The sequence below is a fragment of the Thunnus maccoyii genome, chromosome 10 (assembly GCF_910596095.1).
Source record: "Thunnus maccoyii chromosome 10, fThuMac1.1, whole genome shotgun sequence".
Classification (NCBI taxonomy): Eukaryota; Metazoa; Chordata; class Actinopteri; order Scombriformes; family Scombridae; genus Thunnus; species Thunnus maccoyii.
Genome location: NC_056542.1, coordinates 13,072,170 through 13,100,148, shown reverse-complemented (window position 1 = coordinate 13,100,148; position 27,979 = coordinate 13,072,170). Strand labels below are relative to the sequence as shown.

The 27,979-nt window shown below is 36.4% G+C and overlaps 2 protein-coding genes across 2 annotated transcripts; both read right to left on the bottom strand.

The window, feature by feature from the left end:
• Positions 1-30: 30 nt before the first annotated feature.
• Positions 31-2,644, bottom strand: LOC121904937 (carcinoembryonic antigen-related cell adhesion molecule 6-like). Its single transcript, XM_042422767.1, has 6 exons — positions 2,428-2,644; positions 2,096-2,350; positions 1,561-1,666; positions 1,367-1,398; positions 1,158-1,237; positions 31-951 (listed from the first exon to the last, which is right to left on the bottom strand). The coding sequence occupies exons 1-5, from the start codon at positions 2,591-2,593 to the stop codon at positions 1,176-1,178; spliced, it is 621 nt and encodes a 206-aa protein (XP_042278701.1). The 5' UTR covers positions 2,594-2,644; the 3' UTR covers positions 31-951; positions 1,158-1,175.
• LOC121905421 (carcinoembryonic antigen-related cell adhesion molecule 5-like) lies at positions 2,609-27,331 on the bottom strand (the record flags this gene model as incomplete). The annotated part of the gene is made up of 9 exons (XM_042423640.1): positions 27,286-27,331; positions 25,916-26,245; positions 23,605-23,883; positions 22,789-23,049; positions 8,286-8,564; positions 7,430-7,696; positions 5,801-6,079; positions 4,939-5,205; positions 2,609-2,697 (listed from the first exon to the last, which is right to left on the bottom strand). Coding segments are annotated over exons 1-9 (2,097 nt in total), but the record flags the coding sequence as incomplete, so codon positions are not given.
• Between the last annotated feature and the right edge of the window lie 648 nt (positions 27,332-27,979).

Below are 27,979 nucleotides of genomic sequence, written 5' to 3'. Positions count from 1 at the left end.
TATATAATATGTAGCTAATAATATAACTTAGAAGTAGCAAAGAAATAGTATGAATTAAACACACTAGAGGTGTATTCACATCATCACATGTTTTATGAATGCCTTCTCCAATATTGTGTATGTTCATTTGATGGATTCCTCAGGTGTGCTAAGTGGGGGTGCATTGAAAGTTCAATTTGTTGAATTTTGACCAGAGCTATGGTGACTCTGTCGGCTAATTGCTGTTCACCACTGATTAAAATGAAAGATAGATGAAAAATGAATTACTTGTCTTTCTGAATTTCCAGAACTGTTCACTTGTTGTTGTTTTTTTTAAAGTTTGAATCTATGTAGCGATCTATTGCCAGCAACATAAACGTTTTAGCTTGTAGGATTTTCACAACAGTCAGTCCACCTGCTAATCACAGTCATCTCATTTTTCCACTGTAATGTGAAAAGGCCTTAAAAGTCTACAGCTAGCAGCTCTGAAGACTGTACTCACAGTGCTGCTTCGAGCTAAATGCTTACATCAGCATGCTTACATGCTTACAATGACAATGCTGACATGTTGGGAGCAGATATAATGTTTGCCATTTTCACAAGCTAAACTAAGTGTTTTGACACACAAATTTTACTAATTATCACTAAACACAAGGTACAGCTAAGGCTGCTGAGACTGTTATCACAATATCTTGCAGGTATTTTGCCACAAATCAAAGTATTTGACAAATTAGAAAAATTACGGGATCAACAAATTCATCCTGAGGGGGACATTCCTGTGTGGCAATTTCATGGCAATAATTGAGACATTTCATTCAAAACTACAAATGGGAAACTCATAGTGGTACTGGAGGAAAAGTCAAGGTGTCATCAAAATAAATAGGATTCATCCTTTGTGGAACATGAATGTCTGTACAAATTTAATGGCATTTAATGGCATCTTCTTGATGCTGGTGATGATTTTACAAGCATCTGCAAGACAAAAAACAACTGATTAGGGCAAAGAGTTGCTGTTTTGATTGACTTTGTATAATCAATGGTCAATAATATTAATAGTTGGCCTACTATAGTTTTCAGGTCTAAACCAAAAGAAAATATTCCTACAAAAAAACAGTGCTCTCCCAGTCAAAATTTCTCTTTTCACTAAATCAGAATAATGAGATCAAAACTTACTGTACCTTCAAAGGGAAAGAAGATCATGGAGTTATTGTGTTCTCATATATCACTGAAGTGTTCTCATACACATGTAAGTCTTGCTCTATGGAAAAATAGTTACATGTGATTATCCATATGTTCATTTCTACTTTATTCTTTATTTTGTCTATGTTGCTACAGTATTGTGGTAGCCTAAGCTCAGAAAAGATTAAGTTATCAGATGAATACCAACCTGTGTTTTGTGGCCGAGCATCGTTGTTGATTCTAAATATTGAAATAAAGCATTGTTAGGTTGAATCATTGGTTTTAAATTACATTTCTGAACAGTAACCACGGCAACCCAATCTAAGTGTCATGATAAGACTGTATTTTGAATTTGGAGAAAATATTGAGAAAAACATATTATGATGGTTCTTTTTCACTTACTTTTTTTTATAAATATATAAGCCTCCACCCAAAGCTCCTCCAACAACCAGGAAACATGCAATAACTATTCCAGCGATGGCACCACCTGAGAGACCACCAGCTTTCTCTGGGAATGTGTGAAATAATACAAAAGAAAAAGTATTATCACTTCACCTTGCAATTTTATATTGCAAAATATATGTTTGTTGGGATGCTAAAGAGTATCAGCAATATCTGAAGCTCGATCAAAGATGAAAAATTGCTGTCTGCGTCTACAATCACCACACATCTGAAGTTCAGTTTGAAAATACAATCAAAATTTCAAGATCAAGAATAAACATTGACAAACAGTTGAACTTTACCTTCTACGGATAATTTATGCTCCCCAGATGATGTTCTCCCAGTTATTACTTTATTTTCATTTGGGTGATAGTAATAAAAACTGTAAGTAATATCTTTAAGAAGCCTGCTACTCTTCACATTATTAGAGGTATAATTCTTTAAGTTAGTCACATTGTCAAAGAGTTAAAATCTGCAATTAATAAAATCTACGTACCTGTTACAAACAATTGATGTTCTGCAGATGACGTTCTCCCAGTTTTATTATTCAGTGCTTGACAGGTGTAGATGCCACTGTCAGAAAGTTCAGTCATGTCTTTAGTGAACACAGCAGAATTGTTTAATATCTCTATCCCATTCAGTGACCAGGTGTAACTGGCAGATGGTTCGGATACAGCAGAGCAGGTTAAGTTTAAGGTCTCTCCAACGTTTATCCAATTTTGTCCTGTGATTTGAACATCCTCTGGTCTATCTGAAATCAAACACTTGGAAAGTGACTTAAAAATCATGTGTTACAGGGCTATATATACTGTACTGTGTGTTACTTACAGTTAACAACCATGCTGTATTCAGCTTCATCAAAGCTGACGGGGTTGCTGATTTTACACAAATATTCTCCACTGTCTGTTTTCTTCAGAGAGAGAAAAGACAACACTCTGTTCTCGTCGTAAAGTGTCATGTTGTCAGCCGGAGTCAGTGAGGAGCCGTCCTTCATCCATTCTCTGGTAAAGTCAGAGCCAGCACCATCGCAGGTTAGGTTGACAGAGTTCCCCTCGATCATTTGGTCTGTTGATGTGATATTAACAGCAGAAATTCTCTCTGTTGGGCAAAACATGAAGGATTTTGTGTGAAAACAAAAGTAACATAAAGGTTGACTGAGTTCATTTAACATTTACAGTCTTGAACATCCCAATGTCTTATATAAAAACAAGGACACTTAAAAATGTCCTTGTTTTTGACATAGAATTGACTTCACTACACTGAATAATGGAGACAAAAACAGTTATATCAAAATCCAAAGATCCTCCAACATTGACTCAAGCAGTCAATAGTTTAAGACTTGTAATCCTTAAATTATATGTTTAAACATGTACATTTTTAATTTGAGTGACATTTTCATATTTTCAACTTCACATTATGGCATTAGAAAAAACAGGAAGTGAAAGAGGTTAGCCTGTAAGGTCAAGCATTCAAATGTTAAATTCAAAAGTGTGTAAGATATGTTTTTTCGTGACTATTTTACTGCAAAAGATACAGAAATGATGATGAATTTACTTTGCCCACCTACAAATTATGCCAGTGGACATACAGTATATCACCTATATCACTACTATATCCACACAATGTATTAATTCCAACTTACACAGTATAGAGATAACTGAGTGCTGAGATGTTTCATACCTCAGAGTTCTGTTTTTAAAGGCCTGTCAGTTGTAGTTACCTCTCTGACTTGTCTGAATGTTAATGAGATTATAAGCACTGATACAGTATCAGACAGCAGTTCTCTATTCAGAAGCCACATAAACTGAGCAGGGAGTCTGAAGACATTTGATCCTTTCACATAGTGTTCTTATGAAAGAGATAGCGTTAAATTCATTTTCTGGACCAACTGCAGAGTGTTGCATATGTGGAATAAAACCCAGCAAAAACTTGGCCAAAAAGTAATGTTCGCAATGTACTGAAAATGTGTCAGTGTAAAGGTTCATAACTGCATCATAATATTATCTGCTTTGAAGTTCGGTTTTGTTTGCATCTATATAGCAGGTTGGAACTCACAGCTGATGGAGAAGTTTACAGGGTCACTAATGTCATTACGGAAATTATTAAACACATGAAACCTGAATGGTTCCTGATCATAGTGGGCCACATTGACTATGTTAAGAGTGGAGCCTCCATCAATGAGCTGAACTCTCTCACTGGCTGTAACCTCAGAGCTGCCGTTCAGCCAGAGGAAAGAGAGGGAGGATCCAGAGGAAGAGCAGGACAGACTGACAGAGCTGTTGAACTCCACCAAGTCTGTGCTGCTAACTTCTACCTTTATATTGGAGACTGGCACTGTGGGTGAAAAACACAGTGGTTTATCTTAAAGATTGTGTTTCCCTTCATCTCCTACTATTTGTTTAACATTTGAACACAAAAGCCATATAATCAGACAATACGCATCTAGTGTAAGTAATGAATACTTTCCAGTCCAGTATCAGAGCTGTAGAATTGAGACTTGACTTGGACTTTTCTTCAGTCAGACTTGATTGCCTCAAAATTGAAAGGTAAAAGCACCAGAGAGGACTAGTTCAGCTGTTCCACACACTCTTCGTGTTTTATTTTAATCATCTAGTAGAAACTGCTCCCATGGCCTAATAAACAACACTGTCCTCAGTACTTGCAGTGGTGCAATGCTTATTGTTTCTGGACCATACAGTTTATTTTGCATAATTGACCATACCTACATTCTCCATGAAAATGTTAGTTTGAACGTCCATTTCCTCATCATCAACAAAATTCCAGATCCGACCAGATTTTGCAGTTGTAACACCTACATTTACCTAATGATTGTGATTTATCTTCATGATTGTCCTAAATTTGTGTACCAAAACTAACGTCAGCTTGTTCTACTTTTGACCACATCAGACAAACAAGCATTTGGTACCACCTCAAACATTTTTTATTCTGAGACCTCCTCGTTATCTCTATAAGAGCAAAGTTTGCAGTGTCACTATTTGAATGACGAGTGTCTAGTGCAGGAATGTACTTTATGTACAGATGTTATTAGTGTTTCTCCTCTTTTAAACCACAAATATTTAGCACAACCATTCACTGTATGTCATTGTAATGATCCACATTAAACAAAACAAAAAAACTTGTATTTTAACTTGTTATGTGTTTATAAAAAATGTAACAGTTGAGACAGACTTGGGCTTGACTTGAACTTGCCAGGACAATAAAACCGCTGTGTCCTATTATCACACATAAATATGTATTATTGGTACTTTGACACAATGTTAATAGCAGGTGTTACAGACTCAACAAATAAATAAACACAGATATTTTACTCAAACTTACCCACTACAGTTATAGCTGAAGGCTGAGATGTTTGATATCTCAGAGTTTTGATGTTAAAGGCTTGACAGCTGTAGTCCCCACTCTGACTCCCCTCAATGTTAATCAGTGTGAGCTCTGGTCCAGTATCAGACAGCTTGACTCCATTCAGAAACCACTGAAACTGAGCAGGGGGTCTGGAGGCTGCTGAGCAGTACAGGCTGATGCTTGACCCTTCCAAATAGTATTCTTGTGTTGGAGATAGCATCAAATTAATGTTGTCTGGGCCAACTGAATGTGGGGAGCAGAAACAGCCAATTTATAATCATAGTATCATGAGAAATAACTGAGTCAAACAGCTTGACACAGTGTGAAGCCTCATACTTCATTAATATGCACAACTGCATCACTATACACCTAGTCACCAGAAAAAATAAGAAACACCTGCACAATGTAATGTAACAGACCATCCCTGCGATAAAAAACATTTAAATGATACTAATTGTATAATGTTTTTGTATACACGGTGCTGTAATTTGTGGTTGTGTTGCACCAGATATCACTAGATTGAAAGCTGCTTCTAAAAGAACATGTGAAATATTAGAAACACCAGAATATTAAAAACACTATTGAAAATAAACATTGTGAACATGTTAAGTTTCACAAAGGGCTGAAGGCCTCTTCTATTGGATTTTTCATTAGAATTCAGTGTCTACAGTTGTCAGTTTAGCCTGCATAATGCATTGTTCAGAAGAGCAAAGAGTATCATAAAAAGTCATTAACACGAGGCCACACCTTGCTAAGATTTGGCACTAATATAAATCAAGCCAAGCTTTGCATGCAGATACTGTTAGATAAATAGTGAGTGAGTAAGTTAGTAACTCACAGCTGATGGAAAGATTTACTGGATCACTGGTGTTTTCACTGATAGAATTGGACACTTTGCAGCTGTATGATCCCTGGTCATAGCGGATGACATTGGATATAGTGAGAGTGGAGTGTCCATTAGTGAGCTGAACTCTCTCACTGGGTTTAACCTCAGAGCTGCCGTTCAGCCAGACGAAAGAGAGGGAGGATCCAGAAGAAGAGCAGGACAGACTGACAGAGCTGTTGAACTCCACCAAGTCTGTGTTGTTGACTTCTACCTTTACATTGGAGACTGGCACTGTGGGTGAAAAGACACAGTTGTTTTATATTTGCCACTACCTAACAAAGGGAGCATGGCTCAGCAGAGTGCAGCAATGTAGAAGCAGGGAACAAATCTAAGGTTAATGATACAATGATGAGTATTCATGACTAAATTTTCATGCTTTGTATTAGCTTCTGGGGCTACTAAAACAGTGGTGAATCATTTAGCTTATATCTTAAGATTCAGTCATGGTTTCACAATTGTTATTCACTAGACATACACAAACCATACTCAATACAGATGTGAAAACACTTCATGTAACTTCTACACTAAACTGTGGAGAAAAGTTTAATCTGTGACTGGTGTCAGTGCCATTATAGAAGCAACTGTATCTACTTAAAGATTGTGTTTCCCTTCTTCTCCTAATATTTGTTTACATTTAAACACAACAACTATACAATCAGACAATACACATCTAGTGCAAGTAATAAATACTTTCCAGTCCAGTATCAGAGCTGTTGAATTGAGACTTGACTTGGACTTTTCTTCAGTCAGACTTGGATCTTTGAGACTTGATTGCCTTAAGATTGAAAGGTAAAAGCACCAGAGAGGACTAGTTCAGCTGTTCCACACACTCTGCATGTTTTATTTTAATCATCTGGTAGAAACTGCTCCCATGGCCTAATAAATAACACTGTCCTCAGTACTTGCAGTAGTGCAATGCTTATTGTTTCTGGACCATACAGTTTATTTTGCATAATTGACCATACCTACATTCTCCATGAAAATGTTAGTCTGAACGTCCATTTCCTCATCATCAACAAAATTCCAGATCCGACCAGATTTTGCAGATGTAACACGTACATTTACTTAGTGATTGTGATTATCTTCATGATTGTCCTAAATTTGTGTACCGAAACCAACATCAGCTTGTTCTACTTTTGACCACATCAGACAAACAGGCATTTGGTACCACCTCAAACATTTTTTATTCTGAGACCTCCTCGTTATCTCTGTAAGAGCAAAGTTTGCAATATCACTATTTGAATGACGAGTATCTAGTGCAGGAATGTACTTTATGTACAGATGTTATTAGTGTTTCTCCTCTTTTAAACCACAAATATTTAGCACAACCATTCACTGTATGTCATTGTAATGATCCGCATTAAAGGAATAAAAAAAACTTGCATTTTAACTTGTTATGTGTTTATAAAGAATGTAACAGTTGAGACAGACTTGGGCTTGACTTGAACTTGCCAGGACAATAAAACCGCTGTGTCCTATTATCACAGAGAAATATGTATTATTGGTACATTGACACAATGTTAAAAGCAGGTGTTACAGACGCAACAAATAAATAAACACAGATGCTTTACTCAAACTTACCCAGTACAGTTATAGCTGAAGGCTGAGATGTTTGATATCTCAGAGTTTTGTGGTTAAAGGCTTGACAGCTGTAGTTCCCACTCTGACTCTCCCGAATGTTAATCAGTGTGAGCTCTGGTCCAGTATCAGACAGCTTGACTCCATTCAGAAACCACTGAAACTGAGCAGGGGGTCTGGAGGCAGCTGAGCAGGACAGGCTGATGTTCGACCCTTCCACATAGTATTCTTGTGTTGGAGATAGCGTCAAATTAATGTTTTCTGGGCCAACTGAATGAGGGGAGCAGAAACAGCCAATTTAGAATCATAGTATCATGAGAAATAACTGAGTCAAACAGCTTGACACAGTGTGAGGCCTCATAATTCATTAATATGCACAACTGCATCACTATACACCTAGTCACCAGAAAAAATAAGAAACACCTGCACAATGTAATGTAGCAGATCATCCCTGCGATAAAAAAATATTTAAATGACACTAATTGTATAAAGTTTTTGTATACACGGTGCTGTAATTTGTGGTTGTGTTGCACCAGATATCACTAGATTGAAAGCTGCTTCTGATAGAACATTTGAAATATTAGAAACACCAGAATATTAAAAACACTATTGAAAATAAACATTGTGAATATTTTAAGTTTCACAAAGGGCTGCAGGCCTGTTCTATTGGATTTTATTAAATTTTACAGTCATTCAGTGTCTACAGTTGTCAGTTTAGCCTGCATAATGCATTATTCAAAACAGCAAAGAGTATCACAAGGCCACACCTTGCTAAGATTTGGCACTAATATAAATCAAACTAAGATTTGCATGCAGATACTGTTAGATTAAATACTGAGTGAATAAGTTAGTAACTGACAGCTGATGGAAAGATTTACTGGATCACTGGTGCCTTCACTGACAGCATTGGACACTTTGCATCTGTATGGTCCCTGGTCATAGCGGGTCACACTGAATATAGTGAGATTGGAGTATCCACTACTGAGCTGAACTCTCTCTCTGGGTTTAATCTCAGAGCTGCCGTTCAGCCAGACGAAAGAGAGGGGGGATCCAGAAGAAGAACAGAACAGACTGACAGAGCTGTTGAACTCCACCAAGTCTGTGCTGCTGACTTCTACCTTTACATTGGAGACTGGCACTGTGGGTGAAGAACACAGTGGTTTTATATTTGCCACTACCTAACAAAGGGAACATGGCTCAGTAGAGTGCAGCAATGTAGAAGCAGTGAACAAATCTCAGGTTAATGATACAATGATGAGTATTCATGACTAGATTTTCGTGGTTTGTATTAGCTTCTGGGGCTACTAAAGCAGTAGTGAACCATTTAGCTCATAGCTTAAGATCCAGTTATAGTTTCACAATTATTTTAGACATACACAAACCATGCTGAATCCAGAAGTTAAAACACTTAAAGTAACTTCTACACTCGACTGTGGAAAAAATGCTGGCATTTGCTGTTACATCGGAGACTGGCACTGTGGGTGAAAAACAAAATGCTACAGTATACACGTCAAAGGGAAAGTCAGTTTAAGTTTCTGTTGACATTGTGTCGCTAAGGCACTGCTTCAACTCTGTGGTAGTTTCTTAGGCTGAACATTATGGTGATGGATCATTAGTAAACGTTCAATATAATTCAGCACCACAACATATGGTCTCAAAACTACCAAATTACTGAATCTTGACTCTTACACAATCTCAACAAAAGCTACATTTCATTAGCACATAATGTAAGGATTTATTGAATGACAGTTGTGTTAGATTGGATTCAACTACATGAATGTATAAAATTAACTGCTGTCTTGCGTATCAGGCATGTCAGAAAAACTAGCAATACTGCATATGTGCACCTGTCGCTAAGTTATTCATATCTCAGGCATGAAGCTGCTATTCTCCTAATTTCACTAGCAGTAGAAAACTGTCCCCAAAATTTTCACAGATAACATGAGTCATGTAATGTAATCATTTCATGTCAATTATGTTACATTATTGCTCTTGAAGTTTAATTCTCCTTTTGATTTATATTCTCCATTCAACATTTAAAACTACTGCTCATGTGAAACATTTGCTCACCAAATATCTTCAGTTCGGTGAATCCTGTTATCAGGTTTCCTCCATCTGGTATAATGTCAAATTTGTACTTTCCACCGTCATTAGGAGTCACATCCCTGAGCTCCAGAGATCCAGTAGATCTGTAGAGGGTGATCCTGCCTTCATACTCTGGATCAGTGTTGTTTGAAGAGGTGGCGGTTATGATAGGTCTTTCAGTATTGTTAATAATAACACTCCAGGCCACTACCAGAAATGGTTTTTCTGGTGGAGTCAGTGTTGTGTTAAATATCACTGTCCCTCCAACAGCTCTATTCAGAGGTCCATCTGACAACACATCAACTCCTTTGGTTAAACCTGGAGGAGACAGTTACATGCTTGAGAAGGACTGAAATCAGTGCACAAAATGAGCCAATGGGACAATTAATTTTATTCTAATAAACATAAGAAACTTTATATAATAAAGTCCCCCATAAAGTCAAATCATATGTTTTTCTTATTGTTCCTTCCGTTGGATGTTTGACCTTCACTGTGCGGAGTGATTGTATATATGTGCAGAGTTTGACTCCAGAAACCTGTTTTCACATTCATCTGCTGAAAGTGGAAAGTTTCTCTGTGATCACTAAACATGATTACAAACATGATTTGTGACATCAAAACTAGTTTGGAGCTAATCGTGGTCCAGTATGCAATTTACAGAAGTTTGAAGTGGAAACTCAAAGCGCCCAGTGTACATACACCGATGATGGACTTTACAGTGAAGTAGGAGATGTCTTGTGTCCAGCAGTCAAAATTTTAAAATGTTAAAACAATATTTGCATATTCATATATCCATGCTCATATTTATATAATTTAACAAGTTAACTGAACTTTTCCTTTTGGGAAAACCATGTCAGACAAAAACTGTTATTCAAAGTAATTCAAAGTAGTTTTACATCTCTTAAAACATGTTTGTTTTTAAGTGTCGGTTGTACAAGGCTGATGACACTTTTCAAGTCAGGAAAAATTCTTATAAGCATTTGGTATGAATGTCTATTTTCTGAAAACAGAAATAAGCCAATCAATAAAGTTTAGGTGACTCACAGCTGTAGCTGAAGCTGCTGACAAATTGTACTGTCCCTTTGTAATCACCTTAACTAAACAGTGCTCTAAAAGCAAGCCTGTCTGTAAAATAATGTAGATGTAATCAGACACTGTAAAACCTTAATATCAACACTGCGAACATTTCATCATCAATAACTTCAATAATAAATTCAAGGATAATATTCTAAAAATTGAGACAATATGTGTAAAATTGCCTTTGGTTGTATTAGGTTTTCAAAGACAGATGGAAAAACATTTTAAATGTGCTGTGTCCAGGGATAAGAGCTCACCTGAGATGACTCCCAGGAGGATGAAATGTGTGACAGCTCTTTCCATTTCATCTGAAGTATCATCAAGTAAGACAAAAATAGAGAGATTTGTAAGAGAGAAAAGATTTGTGTCAAACTCCTTAACTTCCCCTCGACTGGTTTCAGTATAAGAATGTGGATCTCAGTATATGAAGGCTAATAAGGAAGTAATGTGTTATTGGAACTTTCTTATCATCCTTCCTTTAAGGTTTAAAAGTTGACCTACAACATTGTGCTGTTAATCATTGATAAAATAGACTATGAACTGTAAAGCAATACAGCGTCAGGTATTTGTTGGATAAAGAATTCTGTTTTTATTTTGAAAAAAAAAACCAGCAGCAAAATGCTTTGACATGACTAAACAGTCAGTGGTTTATTCAAGGTGGTCTTCCGATGGCTGCCATTTTGCTCTGTATTTTGTGGGACTGTATGTCCTACTTTATGGGGACGGTGTATTGATGATGTTTGTTTGTTTTGGTCCAGATCAGAGGCAGAACTACAAGCCTTCCATGTTTTTTTAACCCAAACATTAAGTTGTCCCTAGATTACAGCAAGGAGAGCATGCATTTTTTAGATCTTACTATCTATCTATCTATTTGAAGATAATCAAGGGACTTTACATACATCTATATTTAGGAAACCCACAGACAGAAACACCACATTATATGCTAAGAGCTTTCATCCTAAGTGGCTCAAAGAGAATGTGTCTTATGGCCAGTTCCAACGAGTTCGGAGAATTTGTGACCACGAAGAGGAGTTTGAGGCTAAATCAAAGGAAATGGTGTCATGCTTTCAGGAACGTCGATATAGAAACACTATCCCACAGAAAGGATGCACCAGAGCCAAACATCTGGACAGACAAACTTTACTACAAAGAAATGCTCCCAAACAAACAAAATATAGTGTTTTTTGTCACAACATACAGCACAGAGGCAGAAAACATTAAACGGATAATAAATAGAAATTGGGGTATTGTAGAAAGTGATAGTACACTTAGTCAGATCTTCCCTGAACCACGATTAATCAGTTTCAGGAGATGCCCTACTCTAAAAGATAAACTGGTACACAGTTATCTACAACCAAACACTCAACAAACATGGTTAGGTCCAAAACCCAAGGGGTCCTACAAATGTCACCATTTTAACTACTGTACAAATGTAATACAGACCAAGACATTTATGGATTTTAGATCTCAAACGGAGTTCACCATTAATCATTTCGTTAATTGTAAAACTTCAATTGTTATTTACAGGCTAGAATGTCCTAGTTGCAATGGTTGAGACATTTCATTCAAAACCACAAATGTGAAACTCATAGTGGTGCTAGAGGAAAAGTCAAGGTGTCATCAAAGTAAATACGATGCATCCTTTGTGGAAATTTAATGGCAATAACTGCTGAGATATTTCAGTTTGGACCAAAGTATTGGACCGACTGACTGACTGACATTGCCTCCCATGAAAAAACAATAATGGTGTCTTCTCTTGATGCTGGTGATAATTTTTCAAGCATCTTATTTTGTTACATGTAGTGAAAGCACATTTTAGCATCTCCTAGTGGTTGCTTTGAAGATTATTGTCAGCTCATTGTACTTTTTCTCTATTGGTCATTTGTGATCACATTTTGCACAGCAAGGTGCTCCAGAACTCTCTCTGTTTAATCCTTTGCATCCACCTGTGTTGAACCTTGGAGAAGCTTTGTTTGTAAGTTTACGTTACATGTTTTAGCTTTATAGATAAGGATTGATGCATATTTTGTTGTTTTATTTAATATTTGGGGAGATTCATAGATAATTACGTAAATCCCTTTTTTGGCAACATATAGTGCAAACATTGGTTTAATTGTGTAGTATTAAGCAAGTATTTATATTTCTACACTCTTTTTACTTACATTAAGAACATTTTCTTGTGTATTTATTTTCAGTTTCACAGAGTTTCTGGAAAAGCATTGTAGGCAAGCATGTTGACGAAGATATACAAGTAAACAGACCTCAATTTTGCCACATCTGAGTCATCATTTAAACCTTTCAGTGCCTAGTACACCTGTTTAGCTATCTGTCACTTCGTGTAGAGCCACGCACGCAGGGGACAGAATACATCTGCAAAACAAAAAACAGCTGATATGGGCAAAGAGTTGCTGTTTTCATAGATTTTATATAATCAATGGTCAATAATATTAATAGTTGGCCTATTTTAGTTTTCAGATCTAAACTAAGAGAAAATATTTCTACAGCATAAAAAACATGGTGCTCTCCCCATAAAAATAAATGTTTATCTTTTCACTAAATCAGAATAATCAAATAAAAACTTACTGTTCCGTCAAAGGGAAAGAAGATCATGGAGTTTTTATTGTGTTCTCATATATCATTGAAATGTTATCATACACATTTAAGTCTTGCTCTATGGAAAAATAGAGTTTTGTTACATACGATTATCCATATGTTCATTTCTATTTTATTCTTTATTTTGTCTATGTTGCTACAGTATTGTGGTAGCCTAAGCTCAGAGAAGATTAAATTATCAGATGAATACCAACCTGTGCTTTGTGGCCGAGCAGTGTTGTTGACTCTGAGTATTGAAATAAAGCATTTTTAAGTTGAATTATTGGTTTTATATTACATTTCTGAACAGTAACCACTGCAACCCAATCTAAGCTTCATGATAAGATTCTATTCTGAATTTCGGCTGAGGTAGCAATGAAAGAGTCCAGTGGATATTCAGCGTGCGGGCAATGTTTGGTTAGATTAATGTTGAATTAGAATTAAGATAAAGTCAATCACTTTTACCACTTATAAGGGAATTCAGTTCTCATCAATACATGAAAAAATAAAAGTATGTTATTGTGATGGCTATTTTTCACTTACTTTTTTTATTTATAAAAAAAGGAGGCTTTTTTTATAAGCCTCCACCCAAAGCTCCACCAACAACCAGGAAACATGCAATAACTATTCCAGCGACGGCACCAGCTGAGAGACCTCCAGCTTTCTCTGAGACTGTGTGAAATGAAACAAAAGAAAATGCATTATCACTTCACCTTGCAATTTTAGCCACACAAACTCAGCTGAGGAGGGTTTATATCATGGCTAATGGTAAATGTTGCATTAAAATGCATATATAATATGGTTACATAGATTACAGGGTCATCACAAAGCATTCACCTCACTGTTGAATGAATCATGCTTCTCATCTCAGCGTTCTATAACAAATGTATCACTTGTTGGTACAGAAGAAATCAGACATTTTTGGGAAACTTTCTTGTAGAGATGTGCTTTTATACAAATACATTATTTGGAAAAGCACAAATAGTGTTTTTTTTTTTTTTTTACCAATATTTGTTTCATACAAATATTTTTAAAATTTTTTGTTTTCTGAAAGAAAAAAAAACATGTCAAATACTAGCATGCAGGTCGGTTACATTGCTATCTCAGTCTTTCTCCTCTGCTCCGCTGTTTCGTCTATCAGCAGGTCTCAACGAGAGGAGTCACATCCACCTGCTACATGATGCACATTTCCTCATTTGGACATGCCTTTGAAGTTTCTCTCTACATGTTACACAGTGTGCTGTCTCTGTGTTATGGCTGTATAAATAAGTTGAGGTCTGTCTGCAATGAGGTGATGAGTAAAGTTTTAGCTCAGTAGTCAGCACAGTCACCTATGATCTGGGAGACTCCAGTTCGAGACCAGTGTGGGGACCTCCTTCGTAAGGTAGTTTATTCAACACTTATTGTAAAGCTTAAATTTTCTAAAATTAAGAGCGTAATAAAAACAAAAACAGGATTTCTAAACCTCTTTCCACTTTTGTTCAAATACAAATACAAATACAAATACAAATACTGGGCCCTCTGCACATCCCTAGTGTGTGCATTAGAAAAAATTCTCCTGATGAGCAGGTTGGCACCTTGCACGGCAGCCTTTGCCATCAGTGTTCGGATGTGTGTGTGAATGAGTGAATGTTGACATGTAGTGTAAAAGCGCTTTGAGTGGTCCACAAAACTTGTTAATGCCAAATTACCCACTATAGAGAAAACTGAATGCTGAGATGTTTCATATCTCAGAGTTCTGTTTTTAAAGGCCTGTCAGTTGTAGTTACCACTCGGACTTGTCTGAATGTTAATCAGACTATAAGCACTTGTCCAGTATTAGACAACAGGCCTCTATTCAGGAGCCACATGAACTGAGCAGAGGATCAGGAGACAGCTCAGCAGAACAGGCTGATTGGACTGTTCTGCTGATCTGTTTGATCCTCTCACATAGTGTTCTTATGACAGAGATAGCCTCAAATTAAAAAAATTATGATAGGTCTTTCAGTATTGTTAATAATAACACTCCAGGCCACTGACAGAAATGTCTTTTCTTGTGGAGTCATTGTTGTGTTGAACATCACTGTCCCTCCCACAGCTGCAGTCACAGGTCCATCTGGCAACACACCAGCTCCTTTGGTTAAACCTGGACTCACATGAAATGCTTTATCACAATCCATGAGAAAGTCTTGATCTACAATTTGCTGATAGATGTGTTAGATCATAATACTAACAGAAGGAGGAACTTTCACTTTCTGCTGAGCTAAACGCCCAAACCTAGTAAAAAAAAAAAAAGAAGCTTTTTTTTAATAATAAGAAATGTATGTTTGTACTAAAATGTATGTACATTGTTTTTTTTTGTACAGTGTGCAGCCAGATGCTTGCTCTTATACTAATAAAAAAACTGGACTACACTTGTTTGAGTAAGGTGCACTTTTAGCAAGTCACTTTAAGATACAATATTTATGTTTCTTGTGTTATGTTTAATGTTATGTTGATATTAGTTCTCAATACGTGCGAGGATAAAACCCTGATATCCCTGAAAGATACATACAGAAACTTATGAAACATCATGCAAAACAGTTTTTTGTCAATAACAGTAGCAGTAGTGCAATTATTCATCAATTATTAACAAAAAAGTTCTGTGATACAAAAAGGTTGAGAGGAGACCCGGGTGTAAAACAATAAATATGATGCATTCTGTCGTGTTGCCAACCAGCTGGAATATTTCCAGCCACAGAATATGTGAATTCACGCAACTGGATTAATGTGCTCATGCACTGATATTACAACCAGTGAAAATCTCATGATCTTATGGTGAGCAATAGTGACTCATGGCATCATCTTATTTGTTCAAATCTGAAACATCCCTTTGTAACATCTCACTAAATAAACAGTGCTCTAAAAGCCTGCCTGGAAAGTAGATGAGAAACCTTAATATGAACATCAACACTGTAAGCATTTCTTTATAAATGACCTGATGATTCAAAGATAAGATTTAAACAGGACAGAACTCCCCATGAACAGCCAGACAGGTGCTGGTCGGTGACAGGAACATATAAGGTGAAAATCAAAATTAACCACTGCACACTGTAATGACTTTACTGTGACTTTATTAAGAGCGAACAACGCGTTTCGCCTGTAGCTTCTTCAGGTTCGCTCAGTACAACTGCTGAGTACTCAGGTATGATAAATACATTTGAGTCACATGACTAATTACCACAGTCTTCATTTTCTCAAAGTGGCACGAAAATGAAAATATACGTATTACAAAAAACATGACGTGATTAATGTTGCACAAAGTTACAAGGATTACACCATTTTATATAATTAAACTTCATTACATCCCGTAAACAACTGACTGAATAGGATGGGTAAAATTCCCTAAGCAGAATGGACTACAGGTCCTACAGCTGTCCCTCTACATCACTAAATGGGAAGGGTGAGTGCCAGGGGACCTAGTGGCTCATCTCTCCCTAAGAGTCCAAATAGCCTGTGGAGAAAAATAAAAGTTAATATTTACATATCTCAGACGAAAACTCAAATCCTGTGTTTCATAAAGTTAACATACTCATATCACAGAAAGAGCTCAAATACTATGTATCATATGGTTAACATTTTCATATCACAGAAATGAACTCAAATCCTGTGTTTCATTAAGTCCATAAGGTTCAATAGTATTGAATTCATAAATCCAAAATGCCTCCCTACTTAAGAGCTGGTTAATCAAGTTACCACCTCTTGGATTGGGTCGCACTCTTTCTATGCCAATAAATTTGAGGGATGTAGCCGACCCATGGTTTTTCTCCTTGTAGTGTCTAGCAATGGCATAATCCATATTACCATTTCTAATGGCAGCCTTATTATGTTCAGCAACTCTCAGTTTGAGATGGCGCTTTGTTTGGCCTACATACATTAAGCCACATGGGCATTTTAAGATGTATATGACATGTGTAGAGAGACAGTTAATGAATTCTTTTATGTCATATTTCTTTCCTGTTTGAGGGTGATTAAATGTCTTGGTATCAAATGTGTTTGAACAGTGTGCACATTTTCCACATCTGTAATTTCCAGTTTCAGGACTCTGTTATTATCCTTGTGCAGACATGGCTTAGGCCTATTGGGACAATTAATGAAATGGAGCCATCATAAATGGTGTTATTTTCACCTGCTTTTCCTGCTTCGCAAATCTGGGGGAAAAAACAAAAACAGTAAATTAATAACTGATTATGGCATTAGATGAAAAGTCAAGTTATCACCAAAGTTGTCAGGAAATAACCTGGTGAAGGTTATTTCCTGAATATTTCTGTTATACTTTACTTTAAGTCCCCCTAAGTACCATTCATAAGCAGGATACACTATAAACATTTAATAAATGGTTTATAACACACAATAAAACAAAATAAAAGTTGCAATGACATCAGGCCATTTTTAAGTGTAATTAATGTACAATACTATTTGTCAATAACTATAACTTCTACTATGATGACGTGTTCTATATTATCATAACTGTGTTTTACTGTATTGTCATTTATTACCTGTTTATATACCAGCCTCCACTTATGGATGCCCACAGGAGTTATAGTTGTTAAAAAAATACATTAATAAACACTTACATGTGCTCACAACTATATTTTAATGTGTAATAAACAATTTATTAAATGTTTGTATACTGCTTATAAACAGTAAACAGGGTTATTTTTTGTTGCATATATATGAATAAAAGTCAAATGTAATGTATGTACGTCACCCATTGGTTTCTGAAGATTGGTTTTGAAGCTAATGACTTGTGTTTCTGAACTTTCAGAACTGTTCAATAACAAATTGACCTGCAGGCAATAAAGATATTTGCTTGTTTGTTAACAACAGTTTGAGTCTATGTAGTGATCTATTGCTAGCAACATGAGCATTGTAACTTGTAGGATTGTCACAAAAGTCAGTCCACCTGCTAATCACAATCATCTCATTTTTCCACTGTAATGTGAATACGCCTTAAGAGTCTACAGCTAGCAGCTCTGTAGACTGTACTCACAGTGCTGTTTTGAGCTAAATGCTTACATCAGCATGCTTACATGCTTACAATGACAATGCCGACATGTAGCAGATAATGTATGATGTTCACAAGCTAAACTAAGTGTTTTGACAAACTAATTGTGTTCATTAGTACTAAACACAAGGTACAGCTGAGGCTTCTGGGAATGTTATTGCAATGTCTTGCAGGTATTTTGCCATAAATCAAAGTATTTCACCTGATGGTGGTGATATATGAAAAGTTAAGGGATCAACAAATTCATCCTGAGGGGGGCATTCCTGTGTGGCAAGTTCATGGCAATAGTTGAGACATTTCATTCAAAACTACAAATGTGATACTCATAGTGGTGCTAGAGGAAAAGTCAAGGTGTCATCAAAATAAATAGGATTCATCCTTTGTGGAACATGAATGTCTGTACAAATTTAATGGCATTTAATGGCATCTTCTTGATGCTGGTGATGATTTTACAAGCATCTGCAAGACAAAAAACAACTGATTAGGGCAAAGAGTTGCTGTTTTGATTGACTTTGTATAATCAATGGTCAATAATATTAATAGTTGGCCTACTGTAGTTTTCAGGTCTAAACCAAAAGAAAATATTCCTACAGTATAAAAAAAACACAGTGCTCTCCCAGTCAAAATTTCTCTTTTCACTAAATCAGAATAATGAGATCAAAACTTACTGTACCTTCAAAGGGAAAGAAGATCATGGAGTTATTGTGTTCTCATATATCACTGAAGTGTTCTCATACACATGTAAGTCTTGCTCTATGGAAAAATAGAGTTACATGTGATTATCCATATGTTCATTTCTACTTTATTCTTTATTTTGTCTATGTTGCTACAGTATAGTATAGCCTAAGCTCAGAAAAGATTAAGTTATCAGATGAATACCAACCTGTGTTTTGTGGCCGAGCATTGTTGTTGATTCTAAATATTGAAATAAAGCATTGTTAGGTTGAATCATTGGTTTTAAATTACATTTCTGAACAGTAACCACGGCAACCCAATCTAAGTGTCATGATAAGACTGTATTTTGAATTTGGAGAAAATATTAAGAGAAAAACATGTTATTATGATGGCTCTTTTTCACTTACTTTTTTTTATAAATATATAAGCCTCCACCCAAAGCTCCTCCAACAACCAGGAAACATGCAATAACTATTCCAGCAATGGGACCAGCTGACAGACCACCAGCTTTCTCTGGGAATGTGTGAAATAATACAAAAGAAAAAGTATTATCACTTCACCTTGCAATTTTATATTGCAAAATATATGTTTGTTGGGATGCCAAAGAGTATCAGCAATATCTGAAGCTCGATCAAAGATGAAAAATTGCTGTCTGCGTCTACAATCACCACACATCTGAAGTTCAGTTTGAAAATACAATCAAAATTTCAAAATCAAGAATAAACATTGACAAACAGTTGAACTTTACCTTCTACAGATAATTTATGCTCCCCAGATGATGTTCTCACCAGTTATTACTTTATTTTTATTTAGGTGATAGTAATAAAAACTGTAAGTAGTATCTTTAGGAAGCCTGTTACTCTTCACATTATTAGAGGTATAATTCTGTAAGTTAGTCGCAATGTCAAAGAGTTAAAATCTGCAATTAATAAAATCTACGTACCTGTTACAGACAATTGATGTTCTGCAGATGACGTTCTCCCAGTTTTATTATTCAGTGCTTGACAGGTGTAGATGCCACTGTCAGAAAGTTCAGTCATGTCTTTAGTGAACACAGCAGAATTGTTTAATATCTTTATCCCGTACAGTGACCAGGTGTAACTGGCAGATGGTGTGGACGCAGCAGAGCAGGCTAAGTTTAAGGTCTCTCCAACGTTTATCCAACTTTGTCCTGTGATTTGAACATCCTCTGGTCCATCTGAAAAGAAATACTTGGAAAGTTCTTACACCAGCACAAATAATGTGTTTTTTACACAGTACATTGATTGGGGGAAAAATCTAATAAAGAATAGAAAAAATGCTCAATAACTGACTTGAAAATCATGTGTTACAGGGCTATATATACTGCACTATGTGTTACTTACAGTTAACAACCATGCTGTATTTAGCTTCATCAAAGCTGACGGGGTTGCTGATTTTACACAAATATTCTCCACTGTCTGTTCTCTTCAGAGAGAGAAAAGACAACACTCTGTTCTCGTCGTAAAGTGTCATGTTGTCAACCAGAGTCAGTGAGGAGCCGTCCTTCATCCACTCTCTGGTAAAGACAGAGCCAGCACCATCGCAGGTTAGGTTGACAGAGTTCCCCTCAATCGTTTGGTCTGTTGATGTGATACTAACACCAGAAATTCTTTCTGTTGGGCAAAACATGAAGGATTTTGTGTGAAAACAAAAGCAACATAAAGGTTGACTGAGTTCATTTAACATTTACAGTCTTGAACGTCCCAAAGTCTTATATAAAAACAAGGACACTGGGAAATGTCCTTGTTTTTGACATAGAATTGACTTCACTACACTGAATAATGGAGACCATAACAGTTATATCAAAATCAAAAGATCCTCCAACATTGACTCAAGCAGTCTATAGTTACAACACTTGTAACCTTTTTCGTGTTATTTGTTTCCATTCAGCCAAATATTGTGGTATGAGGGTCTCAATGGAGCTTGAAATCCTTAAATTATGTTAAAACATGTACATTTTCAATTGGAGTGACATTTTCATATTTTCAACTTCACATTATGGCATTAGAAAAAACAGGAAGTGAAAGAGGTTAGCCTGTAAGGTCAAGCATTGAAATGTTAAATTCAAAAGTGTGTAAGATATGTTTTTTCTTGATTATTTTACTGCAAAGGATACAGAATTAATGATGAATTTACTTTGCCCACCTACAAATTATGCCAGTGGACATACAGTATATCACCTATATCACTACTATATCCACACAACCTGTTTAATCCAACTTACACAGTACAGAGACAACTGATGCTGAGATGTCTCATATCTGTTGATGTCAGTTGTAGTTACCACTCTGACTTGTCTGAATGTTAATGAGATTATAAGCACTGATATAGTATCAGACAGCAGTTCTCTATTCAGAGGCCACATAAACTGAGCAGGGAGTCTGAAGACATTTGATCCTTTCACATAGTGTTCTTATGAAAGAGATAGCGTCAAATTCATTTTCTGGGCCATCTTCAGAGTGTTGCATATGTGGAATAAAACCTAGCAAAAACTTGGCCAAAAAGTAATGTTAGCAATGTACTGAAAATGTGTCAGTGTAAAGGTTCATAACTGCATCATAATATTATCTGCTTTGAAGTTCGGTTTTGTTTGCATCTATATAGCAGGTTGGAACTCACAGCTGATGGAGAAGTTTACAGGGTCACTAGTGTCATTACTGAAATTATTAAACACATGACACCTGAATGGTTCCTGGACATAGTGGGTCGCATTGACTATGTTAAGAGTGGAGCCTCCATCAATGAGCTGAACTCTCTCACTGGCTGTAACCTCAGAGCTGCCGTTCAGCCAGAAGAAAGAGAGGGAGGATCCAGAGGAAGAGCAGAACGGACTGACAGAGCTGTTAAACTCAACCAAGTCTGTGCTGCTGACTTTTACCTTTACATTGGAGACTGGCACTGTGAGTGAACAAAACAGTGGTTTATCTTAAAGATTGTGTTTCCCTTCTTCTCCTATTATTTGTTACGATCAGACAATACACATCTAGTGCAAGTAATAAATACTTTCCAGTCCAGTATCAGAGCTGTTGAATTGAGACTTGACTTGGACTTTTCTTCAGTGAGACTTGGATATTTGAGACTTGATTGCCTTAAGATTGAAAGGTAAAAGCACCAGAGAGGACTAGTTCAGCTGTTCCACACACTCTGTGTGTTTTATTTTAATCATCTGGTAGAAACTGCTCCCATGGCCTAATAAACAACACTGTCCTCAGCACTTGCAGTAGTGCAATGCTTATTGTTGCTGGACCATACAGTTTATTTTGCATAATTGACCATACCTACATTCTCCATGAAAATGTTAGATTGAACGTCCATTTCCTTATCATCAACAAAATTCCAGATCCGACCAGATTTTGCAGTTGTAATACGTACATTTACTTAGTGATTGTGATTTATCTTCATGATTGTCCTAAATTTGTGTACCGAAACCAACATCAGCTTGTTCTACTTTTGACCACATCAGACAAACAGGCATTCGGTACCACCTCAAACATTTTTTATTCTGAGACCTCCTCGTTATCTCTATAAGAGCAAAGTTTGCAATATCACTATTTGAATGACGAGTATCTAGTGCAGGAATGTACTTTATATACAGATGTTATTAATGTTTCTCCTCTTTTAAACCACAAATATTTAGCACAACCATTCACTGTATGTCATTGTAATGGTCCTCATTAAAGGAATAAAAAAACCTGTATTTTAACTTGTTATGTGTTTATAAAGAATGTAACAGTTGAGACAGACTTGGCTTGACTTGAACTTGCCAGGACAATAAAACTGCTGTATCCTATTATCACAAAGAAATATGTATTGTTGGTACTTTGACACAATGTTAATAGCAGAATATAGCAAAATAAATAAACACAGATGTTTTACTCAAACTTACCCAGTACAGTTATAGCTGAAGGCTGAGATGTTTGATATCTCAGAGTTCTGTGGTTAAAGGCTTGACAGCTGTAGTTCCCACTCTGACTCTCCTGAACGTTAATCCATGTGAGCTCTGGTCCAGTATCAGACAGCTTGACTCCATTCAGAAACCACTGAAACTGAGCAGGGGGTCTGGAGGCAGCTGAGCAGGACAGGCTGATGCTTGACCCTTCAACATAGTATTCTTGTGTTGGAGATAAATTAATGTTTTCTGGGCCAACTGAATGTGGGGAGCAGAAACAGCCAATTTATAATCATAGTATCATGAGAAGTAACTGAGTCAAACAGCTTGACACAGTGTGAGGCCTCATAATTCATTAATATGCACGACTGCATAACTATACACCTAGTCACTAGAAAAAAATAGAAACACCTGCACAATGTCATGTAAAAGCTCTGCCATAAAAATATTTAAATGACACTAACTGTATAATGTTTTTCTACACACAATGCTGTAATTTGTGAGTGTGTTGCACCAGATATCATTAGATTGAATATTAGAAACACCAGAATATTAAAAACACTATTGAAAATAAACATTGTGAACATGTTAAGTTTCACAAAGGGCTGTCAGCTTGTTCTATTGGATTTTATTAAATCGTACAGTCATTCAGTGTCTACAGTTGTCAGTTTATCCTGCATAATGCATTGTTCAAAACAGCAAAGAGTATCATAAGGCCACACCTTGCTAAGATTTGGCACTAATATAAATCCAACTAAGATTTGCATGCAGATACTGTTAGATAAATAGTGAGTGAGTAAGTTAGTAACTCACAGCTGATGGAAAGATTTACTGGATCACTGGTGCCTTCACTGACAGCATTGGACATGTTGCAGCTGTATGGTCCCTGGTCATAGCGGGTCACACTGAATATAGTGAGAGTGGAGTTTCCATCAGTGAGCTGAACTCTCTCACTGGCTGTAACCTCAGAGCTGCCGTTCAGCCAGAGGAAAGAGAGGGAGGATCCAGAAGAAAAACAGGAAAGAATGACAGAGCTGTTGAACTCCACCAAGTCTGTGCTGCTGACTTCTACCTTTACATTGGAGACTGGCACTGTGGGTGAAAAACACAGTGGTTTTATATTTGCCACTACCTAACAAAGGCAGCATGGCTCAGTAGAGAGCAGCAATGTAGAAGCAGTGAAAAAATCTCAGGTTAATGATACAATGATGAGTATTCATGACTAGATTTTCATGGTTTGTATTAGCTTCTGGGGCTACTAAAACAGTAGTGAATCATTTAGCTCAGCATAACATTCAGTTATAGTTTCACAATTGTTATTCACTAGACATACACAAACCATGCACAACGCAGATGAGAAAACACTTCACGTAACTTCTACACCAAACTGTGGATAAAAGTTTAATCTTTGACTGGTGTCAGTGCCATTATAGAAACAACTGTATCTTCTTAAAGATTGTGTTTCCCTTCTTCTCCTACTACTTGTTTAACATTTACATTTTAACAATTGTTATTCACGAGACATACACAAACCATACTCAATACAGATGTGAAAACACTTCAAGTAACCTTTACACTAAACTGTGGAAAAAATGCTGGCATTTGCTGTTGCATTGGAGACTGGCACTGTGGGTGAAAAACAAAATGCTATAGTATACACGTCATAGGGAAAGTCAGTTTAAGTTTCTGTTGACATTGTGTCTCTAAGGCACTGATTCGACTTTGTGGTAGTTTCTTAGGCTGAACATTATGGTGATGGATCATTAGTAAACATTCAATATAATTCAGCACCACAACATGTCTTAAAACTACCAAATTACTGTGGGGTTGAATCAACTCGACTCTGACAGAATCTCAATCTAATGTAAGGATTTAATGAATGACAGTTGTATTAGATTGGATTCAACTACATGAATGTATAAAATAAACTGCTGTCTTGTGTATCAGGCATGTCAGAAAAACTAGCAATACTGCATATGTGCACCAGTGGCGGCTGGTGACTCAAAAAACTGGGGAGGACAGGAGGAAAACCAACATGGAATCTTACAACAAACCACATCAAACTATATCATTGTCCCACCTGATGAAATCGGAGGGGTGGGGGGCAATTTTATATGCCAATAAAACAATTTGCTCTCAAAAACAAAAACGAAAAACGAACATTGGACATCTTAAATGACAACAACATTTAAGATGTCCAATGTTTAAATAAAATAAAATAAAACATATATAATATTCAATGCTCAGTTATTGCAATATGAGACACGAAACCTTCCTCTTTTAAACAGTGAATGAAACAGCCTCTGTCCACATCATCAAAACCTGATGATAACAAACATTCACCGCTAACGTCAGTTAGCAGGTAGATGCTAATCAGCTGCTCAGATGCAGCACATTGAACAGCAGGTAAACATAACTCAAATGTCACATTGGACCTGTTAGAAGCTGGTTTGATCATTGCTCTTCAAAATCCCTGTTAGCCACATGCTGTCTGTCCATGACTTTTACTTACAGCAGTTTATTTACTTTGTCTTAAATGAGACATTAAATTTTGCAATTAATCCGCAGTTCATATGCCTGCTGAACTGTGGGGGGCGATCCGTACGGATCACGGATCAACTACAATCAGTTACACCACTAGTTAACACTTGTTATTCTTGCTACTTTAAGCTTATTACTTAATATAGGCCCAGCTTAAAACGAACTAAAGAAACTGTCAGAAGCAAGCAGCCAGACCTCCTGCACACTAATCATACAACATCAACAGGTGACTGAACAACCTCTCAATTAAAAACGAATGAATGAGTGAGTCCAGACAGCTCACTGTAACTTCAACAGGCAAACTAACGTTACTCACAACACATTATATGATCTCTGCTGTATTCTTGTTTAGGAGATAAAAAACACAAAAAAGCCACATATATCTCAGGCATGAAGCTGCTATTCTCCTAATTTCACTAGCTGTGGAAAACTGTCCCCAAATTTTCACAGATAACATGAATCATGTAATGTAATCATTTCTTGTCAATTATGTTACATTATTGCTCTTGAAGTTTAATTCTTTTGTGATTTATATTCTCCATTCAACATTTAAAACTACTGCTCATGTGAAACATCTGCTCACCAAATATCTTCAGTTCGGTGGATCCTGTTATCAGGTTTCCTCCATCTGGTGTAATTCTAACTCCGTACTTACTTACATTAAGAGTCAGATCCCTGAGCTCCAGAGATCCAGTAGCTCTGTAGAGGGTGATCCTGTCTTCATACTCTGGATCAGTGATGTTTGAAGAAACAGAGGTTATGATAAATCTTTCAGTATTGTTAGTAGTAACACTCCAGGCCACTGCCAGAAATGGTTTTTCTGGTGGAGTCAGTGTTGTGTTGAATATCACTGTCCCTCCCACAGCTGCATTCAGAGGTCCATCTGGCAACACATTTACTCCTTTGGTTAAACCTGGAGGAGACAGTTACATGCTTGAGAAGGACTGAAATCAGTGCACAAAAAGAGCCACTGGGACAATTTACTTTATTATAATAAACATAAGAAACTTTATATATTTATATATTATAAGTCCCCCATAAAGTCAAATATGTTTTTCTTATTGTTCCTTCAGTTGGACGTTTGACCTTCACTGTGCAGAGTGATTGTATATATGTGCAGAGTTTGACACTAGAAACCTGTTTTCACATTCATCTGCTGAAAGTGGAAAGTTTCTCTGTGATCACTAAACATGATTACAAACATGATTTGTGACATCAAAACTAGTTTGGAGCTAATCGTGGTCCAGTATGCAATTTACAGAAGTTTGAAGTGGAGACTCAAAGCGCCCAGTGTACATACACTGATGATGGACTTTACAGTGAAGTCTACAAGAAGTTACAAGAAGTCTTGTGTCCAGCAGTTAAACTTTTAAAATGTTTAAACAATATTTGTGTATTCATATATCCATGCTCATATTTATATAGTTTAACAAGTTAACTGAACTTTTCCTTTTGGGAAAACCATGTCAGACACAAACTGTGATTCAAAGTAATTCAAAGTATTTTTACATCTCTTAAAACATGTCTGTATTTAAATATCAGTTGTACAAGGCTGATGACACTTTTCAAGTCAGTAAACTTCTTATAAGCATTTGGTATAAATGTCTATTTTCTGAAAACAGAAATAAGCCAATTAATAAAGTTAAGTTGACTCACAGCTGTAGCTGAAGCTGCTGACAGGTTGTACTGTTCCTTTGTAATCACCTTAACTAAACAGGGCTCTAAAAGCAAGCCTGTCTGTAAAATACTGTAGATGTAATCAGACACTGTAAAACCTTAATATCAACATCAACACTGCGAGCATTTCATCATCAATAACTTCAATAATAAATTCAAGGACAATATTCTAAAAAATGAGACAATATGTGTAAAATTGCCTTTTGGTTGTATTAGGTTTTCAAAAACAGATGGAAGAACATTTTAAATGTGCTGTGTCCAGGGATAAGAGCTCACCTGAGATGACTCCCAGGAGGATGAAATGTGTCACAGCTCTTTCCATTTCATCTGAAGTATCATCAAGTAAGACAAAAATAGAGAGATTTGTAAGAGAGAAAAGATTTGTGTCAAACTCCTTAACTTTCCCTCGACTGGTTTCAGTATAAGAATGCGGGTCTCAGTATATGAAGGCTAATAAGGAAGTAATGTGTTATTGGAGCTTTAAAAGTTGACCTACATCATTGTGCTGTTAATCATTGATGAAATAGACTATGAACTGCAAAGCAATACAGCGTCAGATATTTGTTAGATAAAGAATTCTGTTTTTATTTTGAAAAAAAAACCCAGCAGCAAATGCTTTGACATGACTAAACAGTCAGTGGTTTATTCAGGGTGGTCTTCCGATGGCTGCCATTTTGCTCTGTATTTTGTGGGACTGTATGTCCTACTTTATGGGGACGGTGTATTGATGATGTTTGTTTTTTTGGTCCAGATCAGAGGCAGAACTACAAAAAAAAAACCTACATGTTTTTTTAACCCAAACATTAAGTTGTCCCTAGATTACAGCAAGGAGAGTATGCATTTTTTAGATCTTACTATCTATCTATCTATTTGAAGATAATCAAGGGACTTTACATACATCTATATTTAGGAAACCCACAGACAGAAACACCATATTATATGCTAAGAGCTTTCATCCTAAGTGGCTCAA